The sequence below is a fragment of the Psittacula echo genome, assembly GCF_963264785.1.
Source record: "Psittacula echo genome assembly, chromosome: 26".
Taxonomy (NCBI): Eukaryota; Metazoa; Chordata; class Aves; order Psittaciformes; family Psittacidae; genus Psittacula; species Psittacula echo.
The window spans coordinates 2,183,613-2,207,977 of record NC_137761.1 but is presented as its reverse complement, the minus strand read 5'-3'; the positions used below and the strand labels follow the sequence as shown (position 1 = coordinate 2,207,977).

The 24,365-nt window shown below is 54.7% G+C and overlaps 2 protein-coding genes across 6 annotated transcripts; both read left to right on the top strand.

The window, feature by feature from the left end:
• The first annotated feature begins 1,852 nt into the window (after positions 1-1,852).
• LOC308230380 (CD48 antigen-like) lies at positions 1,853-4,579 on the top strand. Its single transcript, XM_080635052.1, has 4 exons — positions 1,853-2,164; positions 3,048-3,368; positions 3,452-3,715; positions 3,917-4,579. Exons 1-4 carry the CDS (start codon positions 2,014-2,016, stop codon positions 4,000-4,002), a joined length of 822 nt encoding a protein of 273 aa, XP_080491178.1. The 5' UTR covers positions 1,853-2,013; the 3' UTR covers positions 4,003-4,579.
• A 523-nt stretch (positions 4,580-5,102) lies between these two features.
• On the top strand, positions 5,103-24,249 carry VPS45 (vacuolar protein sorting 45 homolog). Of its 5 annotated transcripts, none has more exons than XM_080634793.1 (15): positions 5,103-5,252; positions 5,369-5,473; positions 5,569-5,629; positions 6,737-6,816; positions 7,322-7,390; positions 7,629-7,766; positions 8,173-8,283; positions 8,489-8,623; positions 8,830-8,943; positions 9,451-9,618; positions 11,900-12,058; positions 13,605-13,712; positions 13,952-14,073; positions 17,948-18,079; positions 23,773-24,249. In XM_080634793.1, exons 1-15 carry the CDS (start codon positions 5,160-5,162, stop codon positions 23,858-23,860), a joined length of 1,683 nt encoding a protein of 560 aa, XP_080490919.1. In that variant the 5' UTR covers positions 5,103-5,159; the 3' UTR covers positions 23,861-24,249. The 5 variants fall into 5 exon arrangements, with proteins under 5 accessions (XP_080490919.1, XP_080490918.1, XP_080490922.1 ...); XM_080634792.1 differs by having other exon boundaries at positions 5,339-5,473; XM_080634796.1 differs by lacking the exon at positions 23,773-24,249 and adding an exon at positions 14,213-14,280 and having other exon boundaries at positions 5,339-5,473.
• The last annotated feature ends 116 nt before the right edge of the window (positions 24,250-24,365 follow it).

Below are 24,365 nucleotides of genomic sequence, written 5' to 3'. Positions count from 1 at the left end.
CCCCAGCACGTTGACATGATTTGTCCCTCTCTGGTATGACCAGGATGACAACACACCTCATTTAAGTGTTTTACTAATTCTTCTGGATTTTGCACTTGTTCGGTGGTGAAAATCCAAAGCACTGGAGGGGCCCACTGACCTAGATACTTGCTCATACTATCCCACACACCCTGCCACTCATGGCTGTCCAGCCTCAGGGAAAATCTCTCGGTCCCCCTATATTGTCGTCTAACCCCCAGACAAGACCCAAATCCGACTCTGCTTAACTCTTGAGATCAGACGTAATGGTTGTGGACAAAACACACTCTGTATGCGTGCCAACATGGTGACCCCCATCACAATCAGCAAACAGGTCTCAACAATATTAAAAGGCCATTCAAAAACTTCAAAACTCTCAAACGATGCTGTAAACGGTCTGGGAGGGGCACTGGGAGGGTAAAAGAATGTCTCCTTCATAGGTTGACCACCCAGGAAGGAGAAAAAAGATGTATAGTTGCTAAGCATTTGTATTATATACTTCCCAAAGTATAAAGGCGGTGACCACACTGGGAACATAAGCCAGATCAGTTTCATGATCAATTTTTCTATTGTATTACAAGTCATTACCATAAAATACAATGAGACAATAACCTTAGCCCAAGCCCCACACTTGAAAAACACTAACACAGCAAACACTGGCTCTAAGTAAGCTACGGCATATTGAGACTGTGAGATCAAAAACAACAACTTTGAGAGCCAATAAATCAGCATTGTGACGAGTGATTATTAATCCAAAACACTGAATGCTTATCACAAACACGATTAGACACACTCCGGTCAGATCTGTCATTATCTCAACCCTTCGTGCCCCACGTTGGGCGCCAAAAAGAACTATCGTGGTTTAAGCCCCGGCTGTAAATTAGAACCACGCAGTCTACTTCCCCCCCCACCCCCCAGAGGGATGGGGAGGAGAATCGAAAGAATGTAACTCCCATAGGTTGAGATAAAAACAGTCCAGTAACTAAGGTATAACACAAATCACTACTGCTGCCACCAATAACAATAATGATAAGGAAAATAACAAGGGAAGAGAATACGATACTGCCCGCCGGAAAAGAGAACCCGACAGAAAAGAGGACGTGCCCTTCCGGGTAGCTCCCAGTTACATCCCCCGGCATGACGTGCTGTGGTATGGAATACCTCTTTGGCTAGTTTGGGTCGTGTGTCCTGTCCCTGCTACCTCCCGGCTTCTCCTCCTCCCTGGCAGAGCATGAGACTCACAAAGTCCTTGGTCAGTCTAAACATCGGTGTTATCAGCTTTGTTCCCAGGCTGAAAGTCAAAAACACAGTGCTGCAACAGCTACTAAGAAGGAGAAAAACTGACTGCTACTGCTGAACCCAGGACACTCTGGTACAAGCTTGGAACCGATGCTCTGCCCCCTTCTGCAGGGCTGTCTCCAATGAAGCACTCAGCAGCGCAACTCTGCTTTGAATACTTTCCACTCAAGACAAAATAATCACATAGCAAAACCAGGAATTACAGAGCCCAGTGCAGGGGCTTGGGTTTGAGTATGCCTGCTCTGCACCAGGTATCAACTCCATTGTAGCAAAGGCTTCATGAACAGAAGCATGGAGCAACCTGCTCTAGTGGAAGGTGTCCCTCTCCGTGGCAGGGGTTTGAGACTGGATGAGCTTTGAAGGTCTCTTCCAACCCAAACTGTTCCATGACTCTAAATGGGATCCCTGAGTGTCAGCAGCTGTAAAGGAAGATGTGACCCCTGGGGTCTGCGTTTCATTTCCCTTCACAGTGGTGGTGATAGGGGTCGGGGTCCATGGGGTGCTGCGCATGGTGTCCCCAGGGAGGTTTGGAGCTGCTGCCTGTTTTGCTGGCTGCGCATGAACAGTGTTGAACGAACTGCACATGTGCTCTTGGGGTTTACAAAGATGACGCTTCCTGGTTGAGAGAAGCAAAGGAGGAAGCAGAAAAGGTTTCGAAGTTCCTACTCCTGCCCCTTTTGAGCAAAGCCCGCCTTGATGGGGTGTAGGGACCGTGGCTACGTGGTGCAGGCTGGTTCATGGGGTCCTTGGGGAGCCACTGCCTGTTGGAGTTTGGGTTTGGATGCAGAGAGCAGATTGGTGGCTGGGCTGACTACGGTGCTGCTCTTCTTCCTCCTCATCACACAAGGTACAGTGCTGGGTTCCCCGGGGTGAGGGAGCTGCACTGGGGGGAGATGGCTTTGGGGTTGGGTGGCGACCTTGGGGAGTGTTTATGGCTAAACCCTCCTTGTATCCCGCTCCACCTCAGCTCCTCCGATCCCAGTGCTGTGCCCATGGTGTGACCCACCGGCTCCCTTCCCATGGGATCCCCGGCATCGCTACCATGGGGCTGGGGGTGAGGAGCAGCTCTGGGTGACGCAGGAGTCAGGCAGGGGAGCGACAAAAATGAACTTGAACGGAAAAAACAACTTCACTGCAGTCATGTAGCGTGGGGAAGAGGAAATCCTGAAACCAACCGCCTCTGCAACGCGGCTGAGAGAGCACAGAGGCGTGGTGGGACACTGCACAGGGTGCCCAGAGAGTGGCTGCCCCATCCCTGGCGGTGTTCAAGGCCAGACTGGATGGGGCTTGGAGCAACCTGCTCTAGTGGAAGGTGTCCCTGCCTGTGGAAGGGGTTAGGACTGGATGAGCTTTGAAAGTCTCTTCCAACCAGAACCATTTCATGATGATTCTATGAATCAGTGAGCAAATGGGTTATTTGTAATTTAGAAGCATAGAAACATAGAATTTGGGCTGGAAAGGACAATAAGATCATCCAGTTCCAACGCCCCTGCCATGCACAAGGATGCCTCGCACTGGATCATGTCATCAAAGGCTCTGTCCAACCTGGCCTTGAACACTGCCAGGGGGCAGGGCATTTATCACTTCTTTGGGCATCCTGTGCCAGTGCCTCAGCACCCTCACAAGGAAGAACTTCTTCCTTATCTCCAATCTCAACTTCCCCTGTTGAAGTCTGAACCCATCACCCCTTGTCCAAGCTGGTCGAGCAGCTCTGGTCTCCACTTTCCCAGCATCCCAGGCACACCAGAAGCCATCGTCAGAGGTGGTTGGGGCTGTTCATGGGGTGGCATATCTCAGTCCGAGCCTGCAAAGCAAAATCCCCTACCATGAAGTCCACTGGCGCCGCAATAACACCTTGAAACTGGCCGGCCGGGACGGCAGCGGGGAGGTCTGGTACCGCAACAACAGCTACCGGGGACGCCTGGAGCTCTTCTCCAACAACACCCTAAAGATCAGTCACCTGCAGAAGAACGACAGCAGCGTGTACCAGCTCTACATGGAGGATGAGACGGGCAAGGGGCTCATTGAGAGCGTCCTCCTGACGGTGTACGGTGAGCTGGGAACATGGGAGGGCTGTCCCAGCATCCCATGATGGGACAAGGGGAAGGCTATGATGTCCTGGTGCCTCTTGCAGAGCTGGTCCCAAAGCCCACTGTGAATGCCAAAGTAATCAGGAGTGACCCGGAGCAGTGTGAAGCAACCCTGGAGTGCTCAGTGAGGCTCGAAGCGGTGACCTATGAGTGGATCTCCCACTCCAAGTTCCAGTGGAACCGTATCAGTGCTTCTGAGCTGCATGTGTTCCTCAACTCCTCACCAGATACTTACACCTGCAAGGTCAGCAACCCCGTGTCCTCCAACAACGCCTCGCTGATCTACAGGCACCCCTGCTCCTGGACAGGTACTGCAGACAGGGCAGAATCAGGTGGGTGGGCTGCAAGGTGGCCTTGGCTTTGGAGCATCCCCTGAGGACAGCGGGTCCCTGCCAGGCTGGAGGTGGCTCATGGCTCCGGTGGGCTGGTGGCTGGCAGGAGCTTGTATGAGGGGTTTGGGGGTCCCCTGCCAGGGCTCGGCAGCTCTCAGCTCTCCCTGTGCCCTCCAGGTGAGTCCTCCGGTGCTGCCTCCTGCACCACCACCAGCGCGCTGGTGGCCCTGGCACTGCATCTCCTCCTCCTCACTGTGGCTTAAGGCTGCTCTGCGGCTGACATCTCACCTCGTCTCATCACTCCTGCTCCTGGATGAAGCCACCGGCCGGGCTGGATGCAGAAGGATGCAGTTGCTCAAGGGAACCATCACAACCAGTGTCTGCTACAGCAGCACCCATCCAGTCCCTCCACATCTGCCCACTTCCTGCAGCCCAACCTCGCAGTGCTCCGTGCTTCAGTTTCCCTCCTCACCTTTTCTCCTCTGCTTTACTTAGAGGTCACGTCCTGCAGGCCTGAGCCTGCTGCAGGGCTGGTTAGGCACCCTGGCAATCTCAATTGCTGAATTCACGGTTACCTGCTCGGGAACCCCCTTGTTGGCCCTGAGACCTGCAGGGAAACCCAACCTGAGCCTTTCCTGAGGCTCCCCATGGACTTGGGAGCTCCCTGACCATCGCCTGCTGTCGATGATGCCCTTTACACGGCCGATGAGCAGCGTGGCAGTGCAGGACGTGTTTGACCTGCAGCCGGGGGCAGCAGCGGGGTGCAGGGCAGCAGCACCAGAGCAGGGCCGAGGTGGCCCCTTTGGGTGTCTCTGCGAGGGAGGGGTTGGCAGCACAGGTACGGTCTCTGCTTCCAGCAGTGTCTGTCCATGAACACATTGAATTGGGACCTTAAAACACCAGGTTTCCAGGTGTCTGTTTTGGCCTGGGGCAGCTGCAGTGGGTGCTGGGCAATGGGAGGTGATGGGGAAGCTGCGTTACTGCGCTCTCAGCCACACTGCCGAGAGCTGGTTTCAGGTTCTCCTCCTCCCCATACTCAGGATGCGACCCCAGGGAAGTTGGCTTTTCCCTTTGCTTAAATTTTGCCCTCCCGCGACTCCCGGCTCACGTGGAGCAGCTCCTCCTGCCCGTGGCTTTAGAGGAGCTTTAAGCTCCTTCTCTTTCAAACCAGGCTGCCGGTCTGTAACCGGTCCAAAGGAACCGCCCTCAGCGGGGCGAGAGGCGGAGGGGCCGGGGCGGGCTCCCCTGAGGCAGCTTCCGGGTGCCCCGAGGGCGGGGCCGGGCGGCGCCGCCGTGGCTGCTGGGAGTTGAAGTCCTTGTGAGCATCCCCCCCGCGCCGCTGTCCCGCTGCCGGACTACAGCTCCCAGCGGGCAGCGGGGCGCAGCCGGGCCAAGCCGAGCGGAGCCGAGCGAAGCCGGGATGAACGCGGTGCTGGCCGTCAAGCAGTACGTGTCCAAGATGATCGAGGACAGCGGGCCGGGCATGAAGGTGCTGCTCATGGACCGGGAGACGGTGAGCGGCGGGGCCGGGTGGGGAGCGGCGCGGCGGGGCCCAGGCCCGCGGCCCGCGGTGACGGGCGCCGCTCCTCCCGCCCGCAGACCGGCGTGGTGAGCATGGTGTACACGCAGTCCGAGATCCTGCAGAAGGAGGTGTACCTCTTCGAGCGGCTCGACTCCGCCAACAGGGAGCCCATGAAGCACCTCAAGGCCATCTGCTTCCTGCGGCCCACCAAGGTAGGGCCCTGCCGCCGGGGGTGGTGCGGGTCAGCCCCGGCCCCTCGCACACCGCGGTTCCTAAATGCCCTCTCCCTGCTGCTGTTTTCGTGCAGGAGAACGTGGAGTTCCTCATTCAGGAGCTGCGGAGGCCCAAGTACAGCATCTACTTCATCTGTGAGTGTGTGCCCTGCCCTGCAGGGAGGCAGCAGCGCTGCTCAGAGGCGCTGACTGCAGTAGGGGATGCTGCGAGGGCTGGAGCAGCTTCCATAGGAGCCAGGCTGAGAGAGCTGGGCTGGGGCAGCCTGGAGAAGAGAAGGCTCCTGAAGGGGAGACCTGAGAGCAGCTCCAGTGCCTAAAGGGGCTGCAGGAAACCTGGAGAAGGGCTTGGGACAAGGGATGCAGGGACAGGCCAAGGGGAATGGCTTTAACCTGCCAGAGAGCAACGTGAAGCATTAAAATTCCAGAAATGTTTAGGGCTGCGTTGTATGAGAGGAATGCAGATTTATGGTGTTGCTTTGTAAAGATCTCTTATGAGTTGCTTCAGTTTAATTATTTTATCTCATAGCCATGTACCCTTCGCTAATAGAATTTGGTGACTTAAACAGCATGAAAACTAGAATCCACACGTTCTTAGCATTTTAGTAAAGGCCTGTCCATAGGAGCAGCCCCATTCCCCCACATCTATATCGCAGAACTGTAGAATGGGTTGGGGTGGATGGGACCTTAAAGCTCATCCAGCTCCAACCCCTGCCACAGGCAGGGACCCCTTCCACTGGAGCAGGATGCTCCAAGCCCCTGTGTGCAACCTGGCCTTGAACGCTGCCAGGGATGGGGCAGCCACAGCTTCTCTGGGCACCCTGGGCCAGCGCCTCAGCACCCTCACAGGGAAGAGCTTCTGCATAAGAGCTCATCTCAGTCTCCCCTCGGGCAGGTTAAAGCCATTCCCATTGGCCTGGCTCTGCTTGCTCTGATAGGAAGAGCCCAAATGAAAGCAGGCACAAGTTATGAAGCAAATAAACACGAAGCAGAACAGCTTCAGCAGGTTTTGTGCTGCAGGGAAGTCCTCCAGCCCCGGTGCCAGCAGATGATGTTCTGGGAGATGTGCTGAAGTGGCCTCTAGATGTCATTGCCGCTCTGCGGTGCTGCCAGAGGGGCCGTGGTGCTGCTGCTTCGGGCTCAGTTTTGCCAGAGGAAAGCCTGGCGAGAGCATTCCATGGTGTTCTTGTGTGTTCCATGGCCCGCACGGAGCCCGACTGTTCTCTCCCTCTTGTTCTCTTGCAGACTTCAGCAACGTGATCAGTAAGAGTGATGTCAAGTCTTTAGCTGAGGCTGACGAACAGGAGGTTGTGGCTGAAGTTCAGGTGAGTTGGGACTGTTTTGGCTCTTTTCGGTAGATTTTCTATCCCAAAAGCAGCAGCAAAGTGACCACACAAAGTAAAAGCTCAGGTGTGGCAACGTGGCTCTGGAACAGCTTGAACAGCGTGCAGCAGGCTCCCATGGGAGAAGAGGTGAACGCAGGTGGGGATTAAAAGGGAGAAGGAGAACTCCCCTGTTCCTCCCTGCCCTGCAGCCTTCAGAGCCGCTCCTGGTTCTGCTGCTGCCTGTGTTTCATGGGGCTGCTGCACGTCTGTGGTGCTGACAAAGAGCTCCACGCACTAAACATGTACATGGCAAATGGGCCCCGAGCTGGCAGCAGCAGTGCAGGGGCTCGTGTGGCTCAGCTGGAGAAAGGAGAAATGATCCAAGTCCATGTCTGTGCATTGCTGGGGACTGGGGTGTTAGCGTGGCTGGGGCTGGGGCCTGCACCCCTGAGGCTGAAGGCAGCGTGGCAGGACCTGTGACTGTAGCTGCTTTCCCTGTTGGCAGGAGTTCTACGGTGATTACATTGCAGTGAATCCACACGTTTTTTCTCTCAACCTCTTGGGCTGCTGCCAGGTAGGATAAAAGTTCCTGTTCCCCCAGGGCCTGTTGTGTGGGTAAGAGGGAGAGCAGCAGCCACAGCCAGCTGGGGTGGTGGTGGGTCTGTGTGAGGAGAGGACACTGGGGAATGCAGAGTGTGGCCTCTGCTGTACCTGCTCCTTCAAACTACAGTTCCCTTTCAGGCTTAGGAATCAGATTTTAGATGAGGAAGAGTTTGGGGATGGTGGATCCATGACAGAGCTTTTCCTTGCAGGGTCGCAACTGGGATCCAGCTCAGCTGTCCAGGACAACTCAAGGGCTGACGGCTCTGCTTTTGTCCCTGAAGAAATGTCCCATGATTCGGTACCAGCTCTCTTCGGAGCCAGCAAAGAGGCTTGCTGAATGTGTGAAGGTCCGGTGAGAACCTGCAGAGATGTTCAGTACTTTCTGGCAGGGACTGAAATGTTATTTCCTTTTTCTGCCTCTTGATCTATTTGAGAGAAATCCCCTTTTTCAGCCAGTTCACATCAGTTCTGTCATGTGCTGCATGGCTTTGGGCAGGTCACATCCTTCATCTCTGCCTGCTCCCAGCCAAACAGCAGGTGAAGCACCTCATTTCCCCTCAGCATCACCATCAGTTGCAGTAGGTTCCCTGGTGCTTTTGAGAGCAGGGGTTACTCCATCATCAGTGCAGCCTGAGAGAGCAGCACCGCTTTCTTCTCATCAGACATCACTTTTTGTTCTCCTGTATCCCAGCAGAGAGGAGACTTTGCAGGTGTACATGAGCTCAAGTGGCTTTTTGTACCTTTTCTCCACAGCAAGTCATCACCAAAGAGTACGAGCTCTTTGACTTTCGGCGCACTGAGGTCCCTCCTTTGCTTCTCATTCTGGACCGCTCTGATGATGCCATCACCCCGCTCCTGAACCAGGTGAATGGCTCACTCTTGGCAAGGGTGACACATTAATAGCCAATGGGCTCCTGGGATTGAGGTACTGGATCCTCCACTGCTCTTGCTTGGATTGGTTGTGGCTGCCCCATCCCTGGCAGTGTTCAAGGCCAGGTTGGATGGGACTTGGAGCAGCCTGCTCTAGTGGAAGGTGTCTCTGCTATTTGCCTTTCTCTTTCATTGCTAGTGGACGTACCAGGCCATGGTTCATGAGCTGCTTGGGATTAACAACAACCGCATCGACCTCTCCCGGGTGCCGGGGATAAGCAAAGACCTCCGGGAGGTGGTGCTGTCTGCTGAGAACGATGAGTTCTACGCCAATGTAGGTTCCTAGTGGGATCAGAGGGGAGATTGAGATGAGCTCTTGGGCAAAAGCTCTTCCCTGTGAGGGTGCTGAGGCGCTGGCCCAGGGTGCTCAGAGAAGCTGTGGCTGCCCCATCCCTGGCAGTGCTCAAGTGCCACCTTGTTTGCTTGCATCAGGACTCGTGTTGGAATAGCTCTCTCAGCTCCTTGTCTTGTTCCGCACAGAACATGTACCTGAACTTCGCAGAGATTGGCAGTAACATCAAGAACCTCATGGAGGATTTCCAGAGGAGGAAACCTAAGGAGCAGCAGAAGCTGGAATCTATAGCAGATATGAAGGTACAGACAATCTCCACATAACTGACTGGACATGCATTGCAGAATCGTGCAGGTCGCCACCTTCTGTGCACTGACAGCCCTCACCATCAGTGCCAAGAGCTCAGCTCTCTGTGGTTTGCTAGTGTTGGGGAGTGGGAACCTCCTTTTTGCACTGTGTTCATTACAATGGTTCTTTGCTGAAGGCCACACACTTCCATACGTCACTGCTCCTCCTGCCTCCTTCCTAAGCTGCTCCTTAGAGCTTACTGGAACCCCAGAGCCCTACAGCTTGTCTTGCTTGGATTGATTGTGGCTGCCCCGTCCCTGGCAGTGTTCAAGGCCAGGTTGGATGGGGCTTGGAGCAAGCTGCTCCAGTGGAAGGTGTCCCTGCCCGTGGCAGGGGGGTGGAACTGGATAAGCGTTAAGGTCCCTTCAGCTCTAACCAGTGTGGGATTCTGTGATGCCGAGCAGCTTGTTGCTGGGTCTCTTTCCTCCTGAAGGGCAGTTGTTTTGCCTTCCCTGTGGCAGGCCTTTGTGGAGAACTACCCTCAGTTCAAGAAGATGTCGGGCACGGTGTCCAAGCACGTCACTGTGGTGGGGGAGCTTTCACGCTTGGTTGCTGAGCGGAACCTGCTGGAGGTGTCGGAGGTGGAGCAGGAGCTGGCGTGCCAGAATGACCATTCCAGTGCTCTCCAGGTACCTCGGGCTCCTTGTCTTGATCCTTTGTCTGAACCGAGCTGGTTTGATCCTGGAACTCCCCTGTTGATGGAGGTTTGCTACTGCAAGTCAGTGGGAGTTCTGCTTGCAGCTATCCTGCAGGGTTGGCCCATTAGATGGGAGAATGACTCTTCTCCTCCCTGTTCGGTTCAGCTAGGGATGAATCATAGTTAATAACTCGCTTGAGAAGCATCTTTGCAAGTTCTGCCTTCCCATTTCACAATGCATCATGCCTTCATTGTATGCAGTCAGCTGGCTTCTGGCAAGCACCAGGGGAACAACGCTGTGCAGAGGCTTGGATTTGGGGAGGAGAAATGGAATCTAAACCAGGCTATCAATTGAGGAGCTGCCTTTTACCTTTTCCTTTTATTTTGTTACCTAATTTTTTTACCTCTTTCTTTGAAAATGTATTTTAAAGCCTCTTAGAGAAAAGATTTCTGTGCCAAAGGGGGCTGAAAAAGCCTAACAGAGGCTTCTGTTGTAGCTGAGGATAGACTGAAGTCTTGACCCTGTGCTGGCTGGTTGGATTCCATGACCTGACCTAGTATCTGACAGCAGTGATGGATTGTGGTTGCTGCCTACTCAGAGCTAAGAGCAGTGTTGGTGTGACTGTGGTACAGCAGACTTCAACCAGTAACTGGGTATTAAAACCTAGTTCCTTCATGTTTGGTAGCTAAGGCAGAAGTTCCACCATATAATGGACTCCTTCACACAGTTAGCCTAGAAAATACATATTAGTGTCTCCAACAGCTTTGAAATCCATGTCAGCTTTGTTATTCTGTGCTCCAAGTGGGTGGCTAGAGAAGATAATATTAGACTCTTCAAGTGCTGTAATCTGTTACCAGCTCCGGAGCTGATGTGAATCAGTCCAGGCCTGGTGAAGTCATTGCAGCTACAGACACTTGTGAGCATAGGGATGCTGTTCCATAGCTTATATTTGGTAGGATTTAGATGACTAAGTACTGGAGTGGGACTCAAACCATCAAATGCATTTGCTGAACACAACCTCTGAGCTTCTCCTGCTCTATCACTGTTTCTAGATCAAGCTTTTGCAGTTTCGAAGTCAGATGTTTTGAGTGCTAACCCATCAGCCCATGGTGTCTGTGCTGTGACCTGGTATTGGCAGAGCACAGAGCATTAGTGTTGGAATGTAGGGGCTTGGCTTTGGAGAGCAGTTTGGAAATGTTGGTCTCCTCCTGTCTGTTCTTGAGTTATCCCTGATTCATTGGCGAAAGGGGGGATGTGAGCCTGTGGGGTGATGCTGGTGCATTACCAGCACTGTGGAGAGGAGAGCTGGGACGTGGCCAGAGCCCCAGGCAGGTCAGCCTGCACCCAGGGCCACCCTGGCATGGCAGGGGGCTTCCTGGAGCTCACCTTGGGGCTAATTGAGGTCTTGATCTGCACTAGCTTGGTATCTGTGCCGTTTTAAAGCAGAGAAGCTGCCTGCAGTTTACTCACAGCCACTTGCCTGAAGGGCTCCATTGTATTTCTAACTGAGACGGACTGGAAACATGTAGCAGCTATAGGAAATAAATGCAAAACTCTGAAATGGGGGCTCTTTCTCCATAAGAATCAGCATCTCTGTAGCTGCAGTGCCCCAGGCTGCTCCCTCTTGCAGTCTCCTAATGGCAGTGGAAGGGGCAAGGCCACAGGCACAATGGAGAATAAGCCAGTGCATGAAATAAAGGCAGAATTGTTCCCCCCACTGCTGTAACTTCAGCAACTGTCATTCCTGTGGTGGCCCCAGCACATTTTGGTTCTTCTGCCCCTGGTCTCTTATTAATCCTGACATAGTACGTGAGCCCTTGGAGCTGAATGGGAGGGTTTGAGGCCCATCTCCTCAGAGGGACAATAGCTTTTCTGTTTCACACTCTTCCTGCTTCCATAGGCATTGGCACTGCACTGCCAGCAGCCAGAGTCTCTGTGGGACTCCCTCCCTCCCCTTGCAGGTGGATTCCTGTCCTTACCAAGGTAAAATTCCTGTGGATCCTTCTGAAGGCCAGGATTTTAGCCTAGAGTTTTGGAACTACTCAAACAAATGACAGCATCTAGAGCTGAATCCGTGAATCTAAACCCTTTCACAAGGCTCCACGAAACGAGCCCAAAGCAACTTGTGCTCCGTTGTACTTCCCTTAAACCTTGTGTTGCTTCTGACCTCCTGCACCCCCCGGGGAGCAGCTCTGTTGCCAGGCGTGCTGTTAGCCTCACCCCATGTACTTTGGAGGCGTCTGTACTAACGCTGCTCCTCGTCCTGGTGCAGAACGTGCGGCGCCTGCTGCAGAACCCCAAGGTGACAGAGCTGGATGCTGCCCGCCTGGTGATGCTCTATGCCCTGCACTACGAGCGCCACAGCAGCAACAGCCTGCCCGGGCTGGTGACAGAGCTCAGGAACAGGGGGGTGGCCGACAAGTACCGCAAGGTGAGGGCTGCATTTCTGCTCCAGCTGCATGGACCAGGGCCAAGGGAGGGCTCTGGATGGGAAATCAGAGAATGGGTTGGGTTGGAAAGGGCCTTGAGATCACCCAGTTCCAACCCCTGCCACGGGCAGGGGCACCTTCCACTGGAGCAGCTTGCTCCATGTCCAACCTGGCCTTGAGCACTGCCAGGGATGGGGCAGCCACAGCTTCTCTGGGCACCCTGTGCCAGCGCCTCAGCACCCTCACAGGGAAGAGCTTCCTTATATCTAACCTTAAATCCCCCTGTTCCAGTCTGAACCCATCACCCCTTGTCCTATCGCTCCAGACACTGATGAAGGTCCCTCTCCAGCATCCTTGCAGCCCCTTCAGACCCTGGGAGCTGCTCTGAGCTCTCCACGCAGCTTCTCTTCTCCAGGCTGAGCAGCCCCAATGTTCCCAGCCTGGCTCCTATGGGAGCTGCTCCGGCCCCTGCTCATCCTCGTGGCCTCCTCTGCCCTTGCTCCAACAGCTCCATGTCCTTATGCTGAGGACCCCAGAGCTGCACCCAGTGCTGCAGGGGGGTCTCGCAGAGCACAGCAGAGCAGAGGGGCAGGATCCCCTCCCTGCCCTGCTGCTCCCCTCCTGTTGATGCAGCCCAGCACACGGGGGGGTTCTGATTAATTGCAGTGGAGTTGGTTGGTTGAGCACAGCTCTTGTGGAATAGCACCGCACCCCGGAGCTTGGCTGGGGCCTGCAGGAGTTTCAGCCTTTAAAAGGCTGAATTTCCAGTTCCGAAGTGAGAGGTGTTATGGACAAGTGATGGGACAAGAGGAAACGGCCTCAAGCTGCACCAGGGCAGGTTTAGATGGAGCTGAGGAACAATTCCTTCCCCAAAGGGTGCTCAGGCATTGGAACAGGCTGCCCAGGGCAGGGCTGCAGTCACCATCCCTGCAAGGGTTCACACACCATGGAGATGAGGCCTCAGTGCCATGGGTTAGGGGTGGCTTTGGCAGGGCTGGGTAAGGGTTGGACTGGATGAGCTTCAAGGGCTTTTCCAACTTGGTTGATTCCATGATTCCATGAAGGATTAAGGCAGAGGTGGCAGCATGCAGGGCTCTGTGGCAGGTAAACAGGGCCTGGGACATGTTGCCTTCCTCCTTCCCTTCCACCTCCCCTTTTTTCTCCTGCTGAATAGGGACTTCTGGAGACTGCAAAAGGAGCTGGGCTGGGAGGGAGAGGGTGGCTTGGCAAGTGTAGGGAGCAGCTGGAGAGGAGGAGGAGAAGCAGGATGATGTCACGTTGTCTGGAAGATCTGCTCTCACTGCAGCAGACTATGGAAATGAAGCCCCTTGCCTCCTGCAGGCAGTGTCACGCAGACTGGCTGCTCAGTGGTATGGGGATTGCTTCTGCTCTCTCTCTTTGCCTCTATGCTGCATTATCCACTTGGGAGCAATCTCCCTGACTCCTTGGTTGTCATTCCAGTACTTGCATTGAGCCTCACTGGACAAAAACTGCCTGGAAGCTGCTTCCCAATATAACAGGGGTCTGGTTTTGCCTCTCTCTGTGCAGTTGGTGTCTGCTGTTGTGGAGTATGGAGGGAAACGGGTCCGGGGCAGTGACCTGTTCAGTCCCAAGGATGCTGTAGCCATCACCAAGCAGTTCCTCAAAGGACTGAAGGTATGGATGTGACCTGGATGAAGTGATGGCTGTTTTACAGCGCAGGGATGTCAGAGGTGCGCCAGGAAGTGCACTGGGCTTCGAGGGCATAATTCTCACTGAAGCCCATGGGATTTAGTTGCTGGAGCTTGGTGGTGAGCACATGATGTAGCCATCAGATGCTGCCTTTGCCCACCTTCTCTCTTCTCTTGCTGTCTTTGCTGGATGAATTCCTAACAAGAGCTTCTCTCCCACTGCAGGGGGTTGAGAATGTGTACACCCAGCACCAGCCTCTCCTGCAGGAGACACTAGATCAGCTCATCAAAGGAAAGCTCAAGGACAGCCAGTATCCCTACCTGGGTCCCAACACTCTCCGTGACAGGTATGTGAGGCCTGTTAGGGCACAGCTTGGAACTAACAGCAGCTCCTTCCAGTGTGGCCACTTGCTTTGTTGTAGCTGACCAAGGTTTAGGCTTGGCAGAGAAATGGCTTCATTGTGTAGGTCTTTCTTGTATTCCCAGGGAGAGGACTATCAAGGTTGTCGTCTTCTTGCTGGCCAAGGTGTGACGTTGCCATTGTAAGGGCTCAGGTAAAGGATGAAGCCGTTGCTGCCAGGATGTTCACATGCTGGATTCCAACGTGCCCCCTAACTTCAGTCCATGCCATCTGGTGTTTATTTGGAGAGTCCCAAAAATAGTCCAACTGCAAAGCTCTCCCTTCTGAGCCAGTTGCTATTCCTGAGGAGAACAGGATCTTGCTGAATATGGCTAATAACAGGGATTGAAAAGAGCCCTGGCTGCTTCTAGCTGACTTTGCAGGAGCTCAGATCATCTGCTGTCAGTGGAGTCATGAGAGGTAAATACAGGCTTCAGAGTGAGGGCACTGAATCCATAGGGAGAGCACAAGTCCTCCTCGAACAGCATTTGGGACAAATCCCTCCTTCAGCACTGCAGTTTCCTCTCTGGGAATGAACCTCCCAGTGGTAGTTTCCTTGGAGGAGGAGATCCTGCCATTGCTTTGCTTCCTTCAGGTGATCCGTGGGGGGAATCAGCCCAGAGATTCCCTGGATCTTTGCCAATGTCATTTTAGTCCTGAATGAGAAGGAATTGCAGTCAGATGAGAGACAATTCCTTTGGTATGGCTTTGATAGACCCAAAAGAAACCCCATCTGCCTTGCTCCACGTTTTCCCTTTAACAACAAATGTGGGGTTTGGGTACCGTGGCTGGGGGAGTTGATTGCTGTGAACAGCAACAGAACCCCTGTCCTTGAGGCCAGCCCTTGACTGAAATGGGTTTCAGACCAGCCAGAGGAGGTTGATGATGCAGTTGGTGGCAGATCGGAACTGAGACCTGCAGAGCAGCAGGAACTGCAGCCAGGCACCCCCAGCCTGAGCTAACTAGAAACAGCGATGCTCTTCTGCCTTTAGCTTCTCCTTGCAGTTCCTCCTTCCCTTTTCCTGAGCTATTTCACTTCTTGAAATGTTTCTGGCAAAGGGGCCCAGGAACCTGCCCCTGAGAATCCTGCTCCAAATAACCTGCAAAGAAGGGTTAATTCCTACCTCAAACTGAAGGAAACCAGAAGCTGGATGAAGGGAGGTGGAGCATTCACCTCCCTCCCTTCCCCACAGTGCTGTCTCTTAGCTAAAAGATGGGAATGCCCTACTTTTGTTAAAGTAAATCCCAAAATACAAAGGCAGAAACTCTTCTTTCCTTTAAATTCGTCAGGGTGTTCCTATGGTCTGGGATTGGTCTTAGAACAGTGGCCGGGTCCACTGGTGCTGCTGCTCAGATGTCTGCAAAATGATCCAAAGCCTAAGGGCATGTGGTTGTGAGGGTGGTTTCTGTGATAGGAGGGTTGTTTCCTGTTGGGAATGGGAGATCTGGTTGGGTTTAAGACATGGGTGCTGATGGAATGAGGGTTTGTAACTCTCAACTGACCAAAAATAGGCACCTAAATACTTTTGGGTCTGGTCTTCACCTGCTGCATAAAGTGGGGCCACAGCCCCGTGTTATCTCTGACTGTTCAATACCGTGAAGATGGGGGCTCATCTAAACCAGGTTTCCGCAAGCAGGTTTGGAAGCACAAGCCCGTTTGCTGGTTTTGCCTTAGTGCCAGACCACTTTGAGTGAGGAATTAGGATTCCATCATTCCACAAAGCCGGTGTGATAAAGGAGAGCCCAAGGCAAGCGGGGCTGCGCTGCCTTCAGAGGCTGGTGCTGCAGTGAGGGGCAGGAGTTCAGCCTGGTCAGGCTCAAAGCTTTGTGGTTTGTGATCAAAGGGAAGCAGTTCCCTGAGCAGCAAAGAATTGGAAAGGATTCTTTTGAACTTCGTTCTTGCTGTATTAAACGCGTTGTTGTTGAAAGGGAGGAAGAGCTCCTGGTCCGGATTCAGCGGGAAGGAAAGGGCCTCTTTGCAAAGCACTGAGCAGGGTTCCTAGGAGAGAGCAGTGAGGAATTCTGCTTCCTTTTGCTTCTCCTCTGGTTCCCACTGTTAAACATCGTCCTGGTCCTATATCCCTCAAGCCTGCAGTCCCTTTCACCTTGCTAGGTCTGTGAGCAGCAGGTTTGTACCCAGCCCACCAGTGTCACTGCTCCACTTAAAACCAACCCTGGGGCCTCCAGAGCCAGAACCAGGCAGCAGCCTGGGAAGCAGCAGGAAAAGGTCCCTGGGGATCCAGGCTCAGCTCATCCTGTGTCTCTCCCAGATTACCACAGTCACTTACTTGCACATTGACACGTCTTAGGAAGCTCCCTTGTCTAAAGGCCCATCCCAGCTCAGGTTAGAGCTAGTTTCTCATCTAATTTAGAGCATTCTATGGCTGGACACAGTCTTTCTGCCTGTGATCTTGTGAAGGTGAGTGTTCCTGCTGACTGCCTGAGGAGAGGAAGGGTTTGGAACCCTTTGGACATGTCTTTGGCTGGCACCCAGCTGAAGGGATGGGTGAGGTGTTCCCTCAGGCACCGAGGATCAGCTCTCCTTTTTTGGAAGCAGCAGCTTGCAGCATGGAATGTGGAGCCATTTGGCTGGATGCTTTCTCAGCTGAGCTCACACACAGTGCCCTGGAGGACAGGGAGAGCGGTCCTGTTCTGAATCATATCCACCAGCTCCTCTTTAGCACGGGTTGCTTTCCCTGGATGTTTTCTAAGGCAAAACTCTGGCTCCTGGTTATTCAAGGAAGTTGCTTTTTCCTCCTGTGTGAAGTGTTGGAACATTCAGCTGTTAAAATGGGAGCTCACCTGAGGAGCCCTGGAGCCACATTCCCTGGTGTTCATCCCTGGGATGCCCAGGCTGGCTTCTCAGCAGGGAGGAAGCAGAGCTTAGGTGCATTCCAGGTCATCCCAGTCTCATGCTGCATGTGCTTTGTCGCTGATGCAAAGCTTACACAGAGCAGATGGAGCTGCTGCTTCCACCACTGCAGTGGTTGTGTTCTAGAGGTACCTGCTTGGAAAGCAGAGGGGAGTTTTGAGGCTGCAACAGGTTTGTTGGGAAGAGACTTGACTGCTGTGACTCAAGCACATGAGCCACAGGATTGGATCCACACGAGATCCTGCAGGAATGGTTCTCTTGGATGGGATCCACACGAGATCCTGCAGGAATGGTTCTCTTGGATGGGATCCACACGAGATCCTGCAGGAATGGTTCTCTCAGCTTGTAGATGGCAGCAGAGCTGGTTTAGGGGCTGCAAGCACATCCCTGAGAGTGGAAAACTTCAGAGGCTGGGGAGGGTGCTGCGGGGAAGCTGCAGCTTTCCTTTGAAGACAGAATATGCACAGCATATGGCAGGGTTTGTGCTGTGCTGGGCGAAGGCACTTCTCTCCTTCCCTCCTCTCCCCTCATGCTGCTTCCCTCTACCATCCAGTGGTCGTTGGCTGGCCAGGGAGGGTGACAGCCCCCTGCAGCTGAGCTGGGCCCTTCACACAGAGCCCCGGAGGGCTGGAGCATCGCTGCCGTCCTTGGTTGACTCCTGACTTGCTCTTGATTCCCCGGCATCTGGCTCATGCATTAAACATTGGGGATGTGGCACGGAGGGGGCCGAAGCGGGTGGGTGCTGCTGAGGAGCCTTGTGAGGACCGCGTGCGTCGTGTGTAAATGTTCAGGAGAGGCAGTGCTGGAGCAGGGATTTAATGGGCTGCGTGGTGCCGTCACTCCTGGGCTGGGAAGTGCTCAGGATCGCTGCCACAGCAGTGCCTGGGGGGGGCAGGATTGATCCCTGTGTGTTGTCTGATCCCATCCCCATGTCTGCATCTTGATGCAGGCCCCAGGATATCATCGTGTTCATCATTGGAGGGGCGACCTACGAGGAGGCGCTGACTGTCTACAACCTGAACCGCACCAACCCGGGCGTCCGCGTGGTGCTTGGTGGGACCACGATCCACAACACCAAGAGGTAACCCGGGGTTGTTTCCTCCGGATTCTGCTGACAGGAACAGGAATTTGCGGCTCCTGAGGGATCTTCATCCCACTTGGGATGTATGTAAATGGTCGGGGGCCAGCTCTGCTCACTGTGCCTGAGGGACACATCACCAAGCTGAAGGTTTAATGTCACCAAGCTGAAGGTTTAATGTGTGTTCTCTGGAGTTCAAGGGCAGGGAAGCAGATGTGTGGGGGTTTTCCTGCTTATAATTCACCACATCCTCTGCTCTGAATGAGAAGCTGGCGCAGCACACGGGGATTCAAACCTGCGCAGACCTGACTGTGCTCTCCTTGCTCCTGCTGGAGTCTGGAGAAGTGCATTTGCTAGCAGTGAAGGTACCTATGATTAGCTCAAGTGCTGTGATTCCACTGCAGGCTCTCTGCCACCCACCAGCCTGCAGAGCATTGGCTGTGTCTTCTGCATTGCTCCCTGGAGAACAGAGCTTTCCTTCTTGGAATGCTGGGTGCTTCCAGTTGCCTTTCCTGGGAGGCCAGACATTTGTAAGGGCTTCATCCCTCCAGGACCTGAGCATAGATCACGCTGAGCTTCACTCATCTTCTCAGTCCCTGTGTCTGGGATGTTCCAGCTCCTGTCAGTATGGAATGCCTTCCCAAGGGGGAATGGCTTTAACCTGCCAGAGGGGAGACTGAGCTGAGCTCTTAGGCAGAAGCTCTTCCCTGTGAGGGTGCTGAGGCGCTGGCACAGGGTGCCCAGAGAAGCTGTGGCTGCCCCATCCCTGGCAGTGTTCAAGGCCAGGTTGGACACAGGGGCTTGGAGCATCCTGCTCCAGTGGAAGGGGTCCCTGCCATGGCTTTAGATGAGCCTTAGGGTCTTTTCCCACCCAAACCACTCTGTGGTTCCATGATTCCCTATGGAATTTCTGGTGTTTCTAAGTCCAAACAACATCCCCTGAACCAAACTGAGTGAGCACAGGGGAGGTTGCTTTCTGTCAGCACAGCTTGTTGCTGGCCAGGCCCAGGAGGATGAACTCTTGCTTCTTCCCACCACATCCCTAAGGATGTGGCCGTGGCCAATGGGGTATCAGAGGGAGGGTGACAGCAGGAATGTGGCATCTCCCCCATATGCTGCAGCCCAGAGCTGGTGACATCCAGGTGCTGGGAGAGAAGCTGTTGTGCAGCAGCTGCCCTGGGCTGGCGTGACAGGAGCAGCACAGGCCTGCACTGGGAAGCTGAAGCCCCTCACAAGGAAATCCAGTGGCTTCTATCATCCTAAAATGCCCAAAGCCTCCAGGTTCACAGTGTCTGCTCTGAAATCAGCCCTTTTAGCTTCATGTCAGATGGTTGGAGCTAATGCTAACCCAGAAGTAAATTGCTTTTCTGAACTGGGTTACAAAGGCAAGTCTGTATTAGCCCACATATTGACTGATTCCTGCCCAAATTACCCAGCTTGCTCGACCTTCTGCTTCACAAAGTAGCCTTTGAACCAAATCCTGTTGTAGCCAGGCCTAGAAATAGTAAGGAGAAGAGATGAGCAGATATAGCGGCTGCTCTCTGATCAGAAGAGACAAGTGAAGTCTCTTGTCATCTTGCAGGGACACAGACCAGCCCGGTTCCGATCCACTTGGTCACTTCATGCTCTCCCAGTGTATTTGGAAGCTGCTTTTGACATCAGCCTGCATCAAACTTGAACGTGCTGAGTGCAGGTCTGGGGTCCTCCATGAGGGAAGGACACGGAGCTGTTGGAGCAAGTCCAGAGGAGGCCACAAGGATGAGCAGGGGCTGGAGCAGCTCTGCTCTGGAGCCAGGCTGAGAGAGCTGGGCTGGGGCAGCCTGGACAAGAGAAAGCTCCTGAAGGGGAGACCTTAGAGCAGCTCCAGTGCCTGAAGGGGCTGCAGGAAACCTGGAGAGGGGCTTTGGACATGGGATGCAGGGACAGGCCAAGGGGAATGGCTTTAACCTGCCAGAGGGGAGACTGAGATGAGCTCTTAGGCAGAAGCTCTTCCCTGTGAGGGTGCTGAGGCGCTGGCCCAGGGTGCCCAGAGAAGCTGTGGCTGCCCCATCCCTGGCAGTGTTCAAGGCCAGGTTGGACACAGGGGCTTGGAAGCATCCTGCTCCAGTTGAAGGGATCCCTGCCTGTGGCTTTAGATGAGCTTTAAGGTCCCTTCAACCCAAACCAGGCTGGGATTCTGTGATTTGCAGTTCTGTTGTTGGGCTCCATTCGTTAGGTTTGTGCTGAAACAAGCATCAGTCAGTTGAGGGCTTCTCCCTTGACCACGTTTTGGTGCAGCCTCTGAATTAGTTACAGAAAGAACAAGGAGACTGCATCAAAATCTGCATTTCAAAGTGGGCAACAAAGAAAGGCTGGTGCTGGTTTAGGGCTGACAACTACAAGGTCCTGCCTGGGAATGCCAGGATGGCTCCCACTCCAAACTGGAATCGCCCTTTCCCAAGGGATTTGCTTTTCTCTGGAGGTTTGAATGAGATGCTGAGAGGCCACAGGAATGATAACGGAATATCTGAGTCAGTGACCTCAAGCCCTTCCCAAGGGAAGTGTGGCTTGGGGCACCTGGGACACAAAGAGGGTCCCTGGCCAGGAGGTGAAAACCACAGTGCAGCAAAGGGAGGGCGGACCCAGGTGTCTGATGGGAGGATCCTGGGTTTTCATGGAATCACAGAGTGATTCGGGTCCAACCTGCTCCCGCCGTGGCCCCTTCCTTACAAACCCATCATGGTTCATCTCCCATCCCTACCCAGAGCAGGGGGCAAACACCCGGGGTATTTCTCAGCCCCACTTTAACTCAGTGACACAGAGGCCGGTGCAGACGGTCCTTAAACAGATCAGCTGCCCCAGCTCTACCCTGTCACCAGCTCCAGAGGCCTGCCGGGGGCTCCTGCTCTGTGAAGCAGCAGAATGGATACCCCTTAAAGCATCCCGCACCCTCCCAGCACAGATGTTGAGCACAACTGAAGTTGGATGGGTAAGAACAATGAAAGCAGGGGATTAGTGTGCTTACATGGGCTGCTCAGAGCATTAATAGGACAATCGCCTTGTTTATGGTGACATATCAACCCTAATCCTGCAGGAATAAGCAACAGTTCATTAGAGGGAGGCCAGGGGATTACTGCAGGAGTCAGGACACAAGGGCCAGGCTGGAGCATCCTGCTCTAGTGGAAGGTGTCCCTGGCTGTGGCTTTAGATGAGCTTTAAGGTCCCTTCCCACCCAGAGCATTCCAGAATTCCCTGATTCTAACTGCTCCCTTCTCCAGGCTGGCAGCTGGAGCAAGTGGCTCCGGCTTCCCTCTGCTTCCCAAAGAAAATGGGATTCAAGGAGCCTCTGCCAGGTTTGGAGGAGGAAGGGTTAAGCCATGGTCAATAATCCACCACGAATGGAAGCCCGGGAGGAGGAGGAGGAGGAGGATCAACATCTGGTGCATGGGGCTGACTCAGCCAGAGCACAGGTTAAGCACAGAGCTGCTGTGGCTAATCCAAGGGGATACCCAGCCTGACCCACTTACCCAGTTAGGGTGCAGCCCTCACTGGGTTCCTGGCCTCTGGGGGGGAGGCTGGACCAGCCCCAGGTCCCCTACACAGAGAGGGAGGGGTTGGAGATGGAGCCATCAGGTCAGGTCCTGCAGGTGGTTTGATCTCACCCTGTCAGGGGCATTCCCAGCTGGAGCTGGGATGCAATGGGGGTGCTCACGTGTTCCTGCAGCATCCTGGGGTTCTGGGGAAGAGCAGCAAGAGATTCCCTGTGAGGAACTTGAGATGCCTGAGCAATGCCCGCAAATGGAGCTGGAGGAGGGATGGCTCCATGGCTGTGATCACAGTGACCAGCACAGGCAGCGCTCCTGTACCCCCCCCAATGTGTGATTCTAATGGTGGTGACATCCTGGAATGCTTTGGGGTGGAAGAGACCTTAAAGCTCATCCAAAGCCACAGGCAGGGATCCCTTCCACTGGAGCAGGATGCTCCAAGCCCCTGTGTCCAACAGGGACACTGCCGGGGATGGGGCAGCCACAGCTTCTCTGGGCACCCTGTGCCAGCGCCTCAGCACCCTCACAGGGAAGAGCTTCTGCCTAAGAGCTCGTCTCAGTCTCCCCTCTGGCAGGTTAAAGCCATTCCCCTTGGCCTGTCCCTGCATCCCTTGTCCCAAGCCCCTCTCCAGGTTTCCTGCAGCCCCTTTAGGAGCTGCTCTGAGCTCTCCCCTTCATGCAGCAGAGGGGAGCATCCCCTCTCTGACCTGTAGCTCACGCTCTGGGAGTTCTGATCCCATCCCCAGGGCAAGACACGGGGTTGAACTCTGTGTGTGCAGCCTGAGGACCAGTGATGAGTGGCCCCCCATGGAGCTGTGTCCCATGGCATTCCCTCACTGCAGTCACCAGCACCCCGGGCTGCAGCTCGGGAGGCAGCTGAAGGCTCTGCAGAGCCGCAGCAACGCTCCCCCATAGGATCTGATCTTACCAGGAGGCTGGTTTCTCTGGCAATGCGACCAGTCTCTAGGTTGACTCATTCCTTCACTCTGCTGATGGAGATACTGAGCAGGGATGCTTTAAACCACATGGAACGAAACCTCGGGGTACACCACAGCAAGGGCCTTCCCCACGCAGGGTTCTGCAGCTGGCTGGTGCAGCCTGGAGCAGAGAAGGCTGCAGGGAGACCTTGGAGCAGCTCCCAGTGCCTAAAGGGGTTAAGGTCCCTCCAACCCAAACCACTCCAGGGTTCTGTGGTTGTATTCCAGCAGCTCAGAGCTGGACCAGCAGCAGGAGGGGATGCTTGGTTTGTGCTCCAGACAAGGCCAGCCCCACGCAGCTGAGATGCTTTGCTGCCAAAGAGGCTGTCTCTCAGGGCTGGTGACTTCAGCCGTGTCCATAGAAGGCTTTTGAGCTGCACCACAGCATTCCAGAACGGGACTTCCCAGACCATCAGTGCTTCACCTGGCTCTGCTCCTAGGGATTGGAACAGGAGTGGAAGCAGGTTTGGGTTCAGACTGAACCATTGTGGATTCTCATTTGTTGAGCCATTCACTTGGCTTTAGAGGCCAGACTTGTGCCTAGGTCTCAAACTGCCCCATTCAGTGGGGCCTGGCCCCCAGAATCCCTGAAGTTCCCTTGGGAAGTCCTACAGGGACTGGGATGAAGCTGAGCGTGTGCTCTGGCATCGTGCTGCCTGGAAGCTTCCTTGGGATGCAGCTGAGTGAACGGGCAGTGCCAGTGGTTTCCATGTGGCTCAGTTAGAGCTGGAGCTGGTCTGAAGAGGCTGGGGATGGGAGGAAGGTGAGGCTGAGGAGCTGGGCACTGCCCCAGGGTACCCAAGGGGCTGCTCTGTCCTGGCTGTGCCATGGCACGGATGCCTCAGCAGGAGGGTTCCACCCTGCCTCTTCCTGCCTCATCATCCCCGCAGGAAGGCTGAGGGGGAGCAGCAAACCCAGCCTGGAGCTGCTCTTCCTGCCTTTGTTCACCAGCACGGGCCTGATGCTGAGGGAGCGCTCCTGGGGCGCTGCCTTTTCCAGTGGGGAAGATGAGTCCTGAGCCGAGGTCCCTTTGCCTCCTGCTGCTCTGGGGACCCTCAGTCCATGGCGCTGAGGCTGCCAGAGCTCTGTGGTTGTGGAGCTCTCCTTGGTGTCAGTGCAGGGCTCGAGGCCGTTCCATTGTGTGCAGGCTGAGGAGCTGCCCCGCTCCCTGCTCACCTTCCCTTTGCTTTGGCAGCTTCCTGGAGGAGGTCACAGCCTCGGGGTTCCGCGGCCGCAGCACCGAGAGCTCCCAAGCACCACCCAGGTCCAGCAGCAGACGGTGAAGGGGGGGGCCTCATCCTGAGCTTCCACAGCCCCAGCACATGGACTTGGAGCAGGACCGGCTGTTCCTGTGCTGCTGCTGCTGCTGCGGCGTCCCCCAGCCATGGCAGGAGCCTCCATGGACCACGAGCAGCAGCAGGGCAGCGACTGCTGGAGCTGGGGCCAGACCCGATGGAGCAGGACATGGCCCAGGGTGCAGCACAAGCATGGCTCTGCCTGGGTGGTGGCCACTGAACCTCTGCAGCTCTTCCCTGACCTGGCAGGCGCTTGGTGTGAGTCCCCTCGTGCACATCTCCTGCTCCTGGCCCAGCCCCTGTGTGCAGCCCTGGACGTGGAGCTGGTGGCACCAGGAGCCCTTTGCTCACTTGTGTGTACGTTTGGAGTCCTATTAAATAACCCGTTTGATCGAAGCTCTTGTCTCTTCAGTGAGTCCTCATAGTGGGAGGATTGCATCCTTAATCCTCTTTGCCTTAAGAGCCCAACACAATTCCATGCCTAGGTCCTACA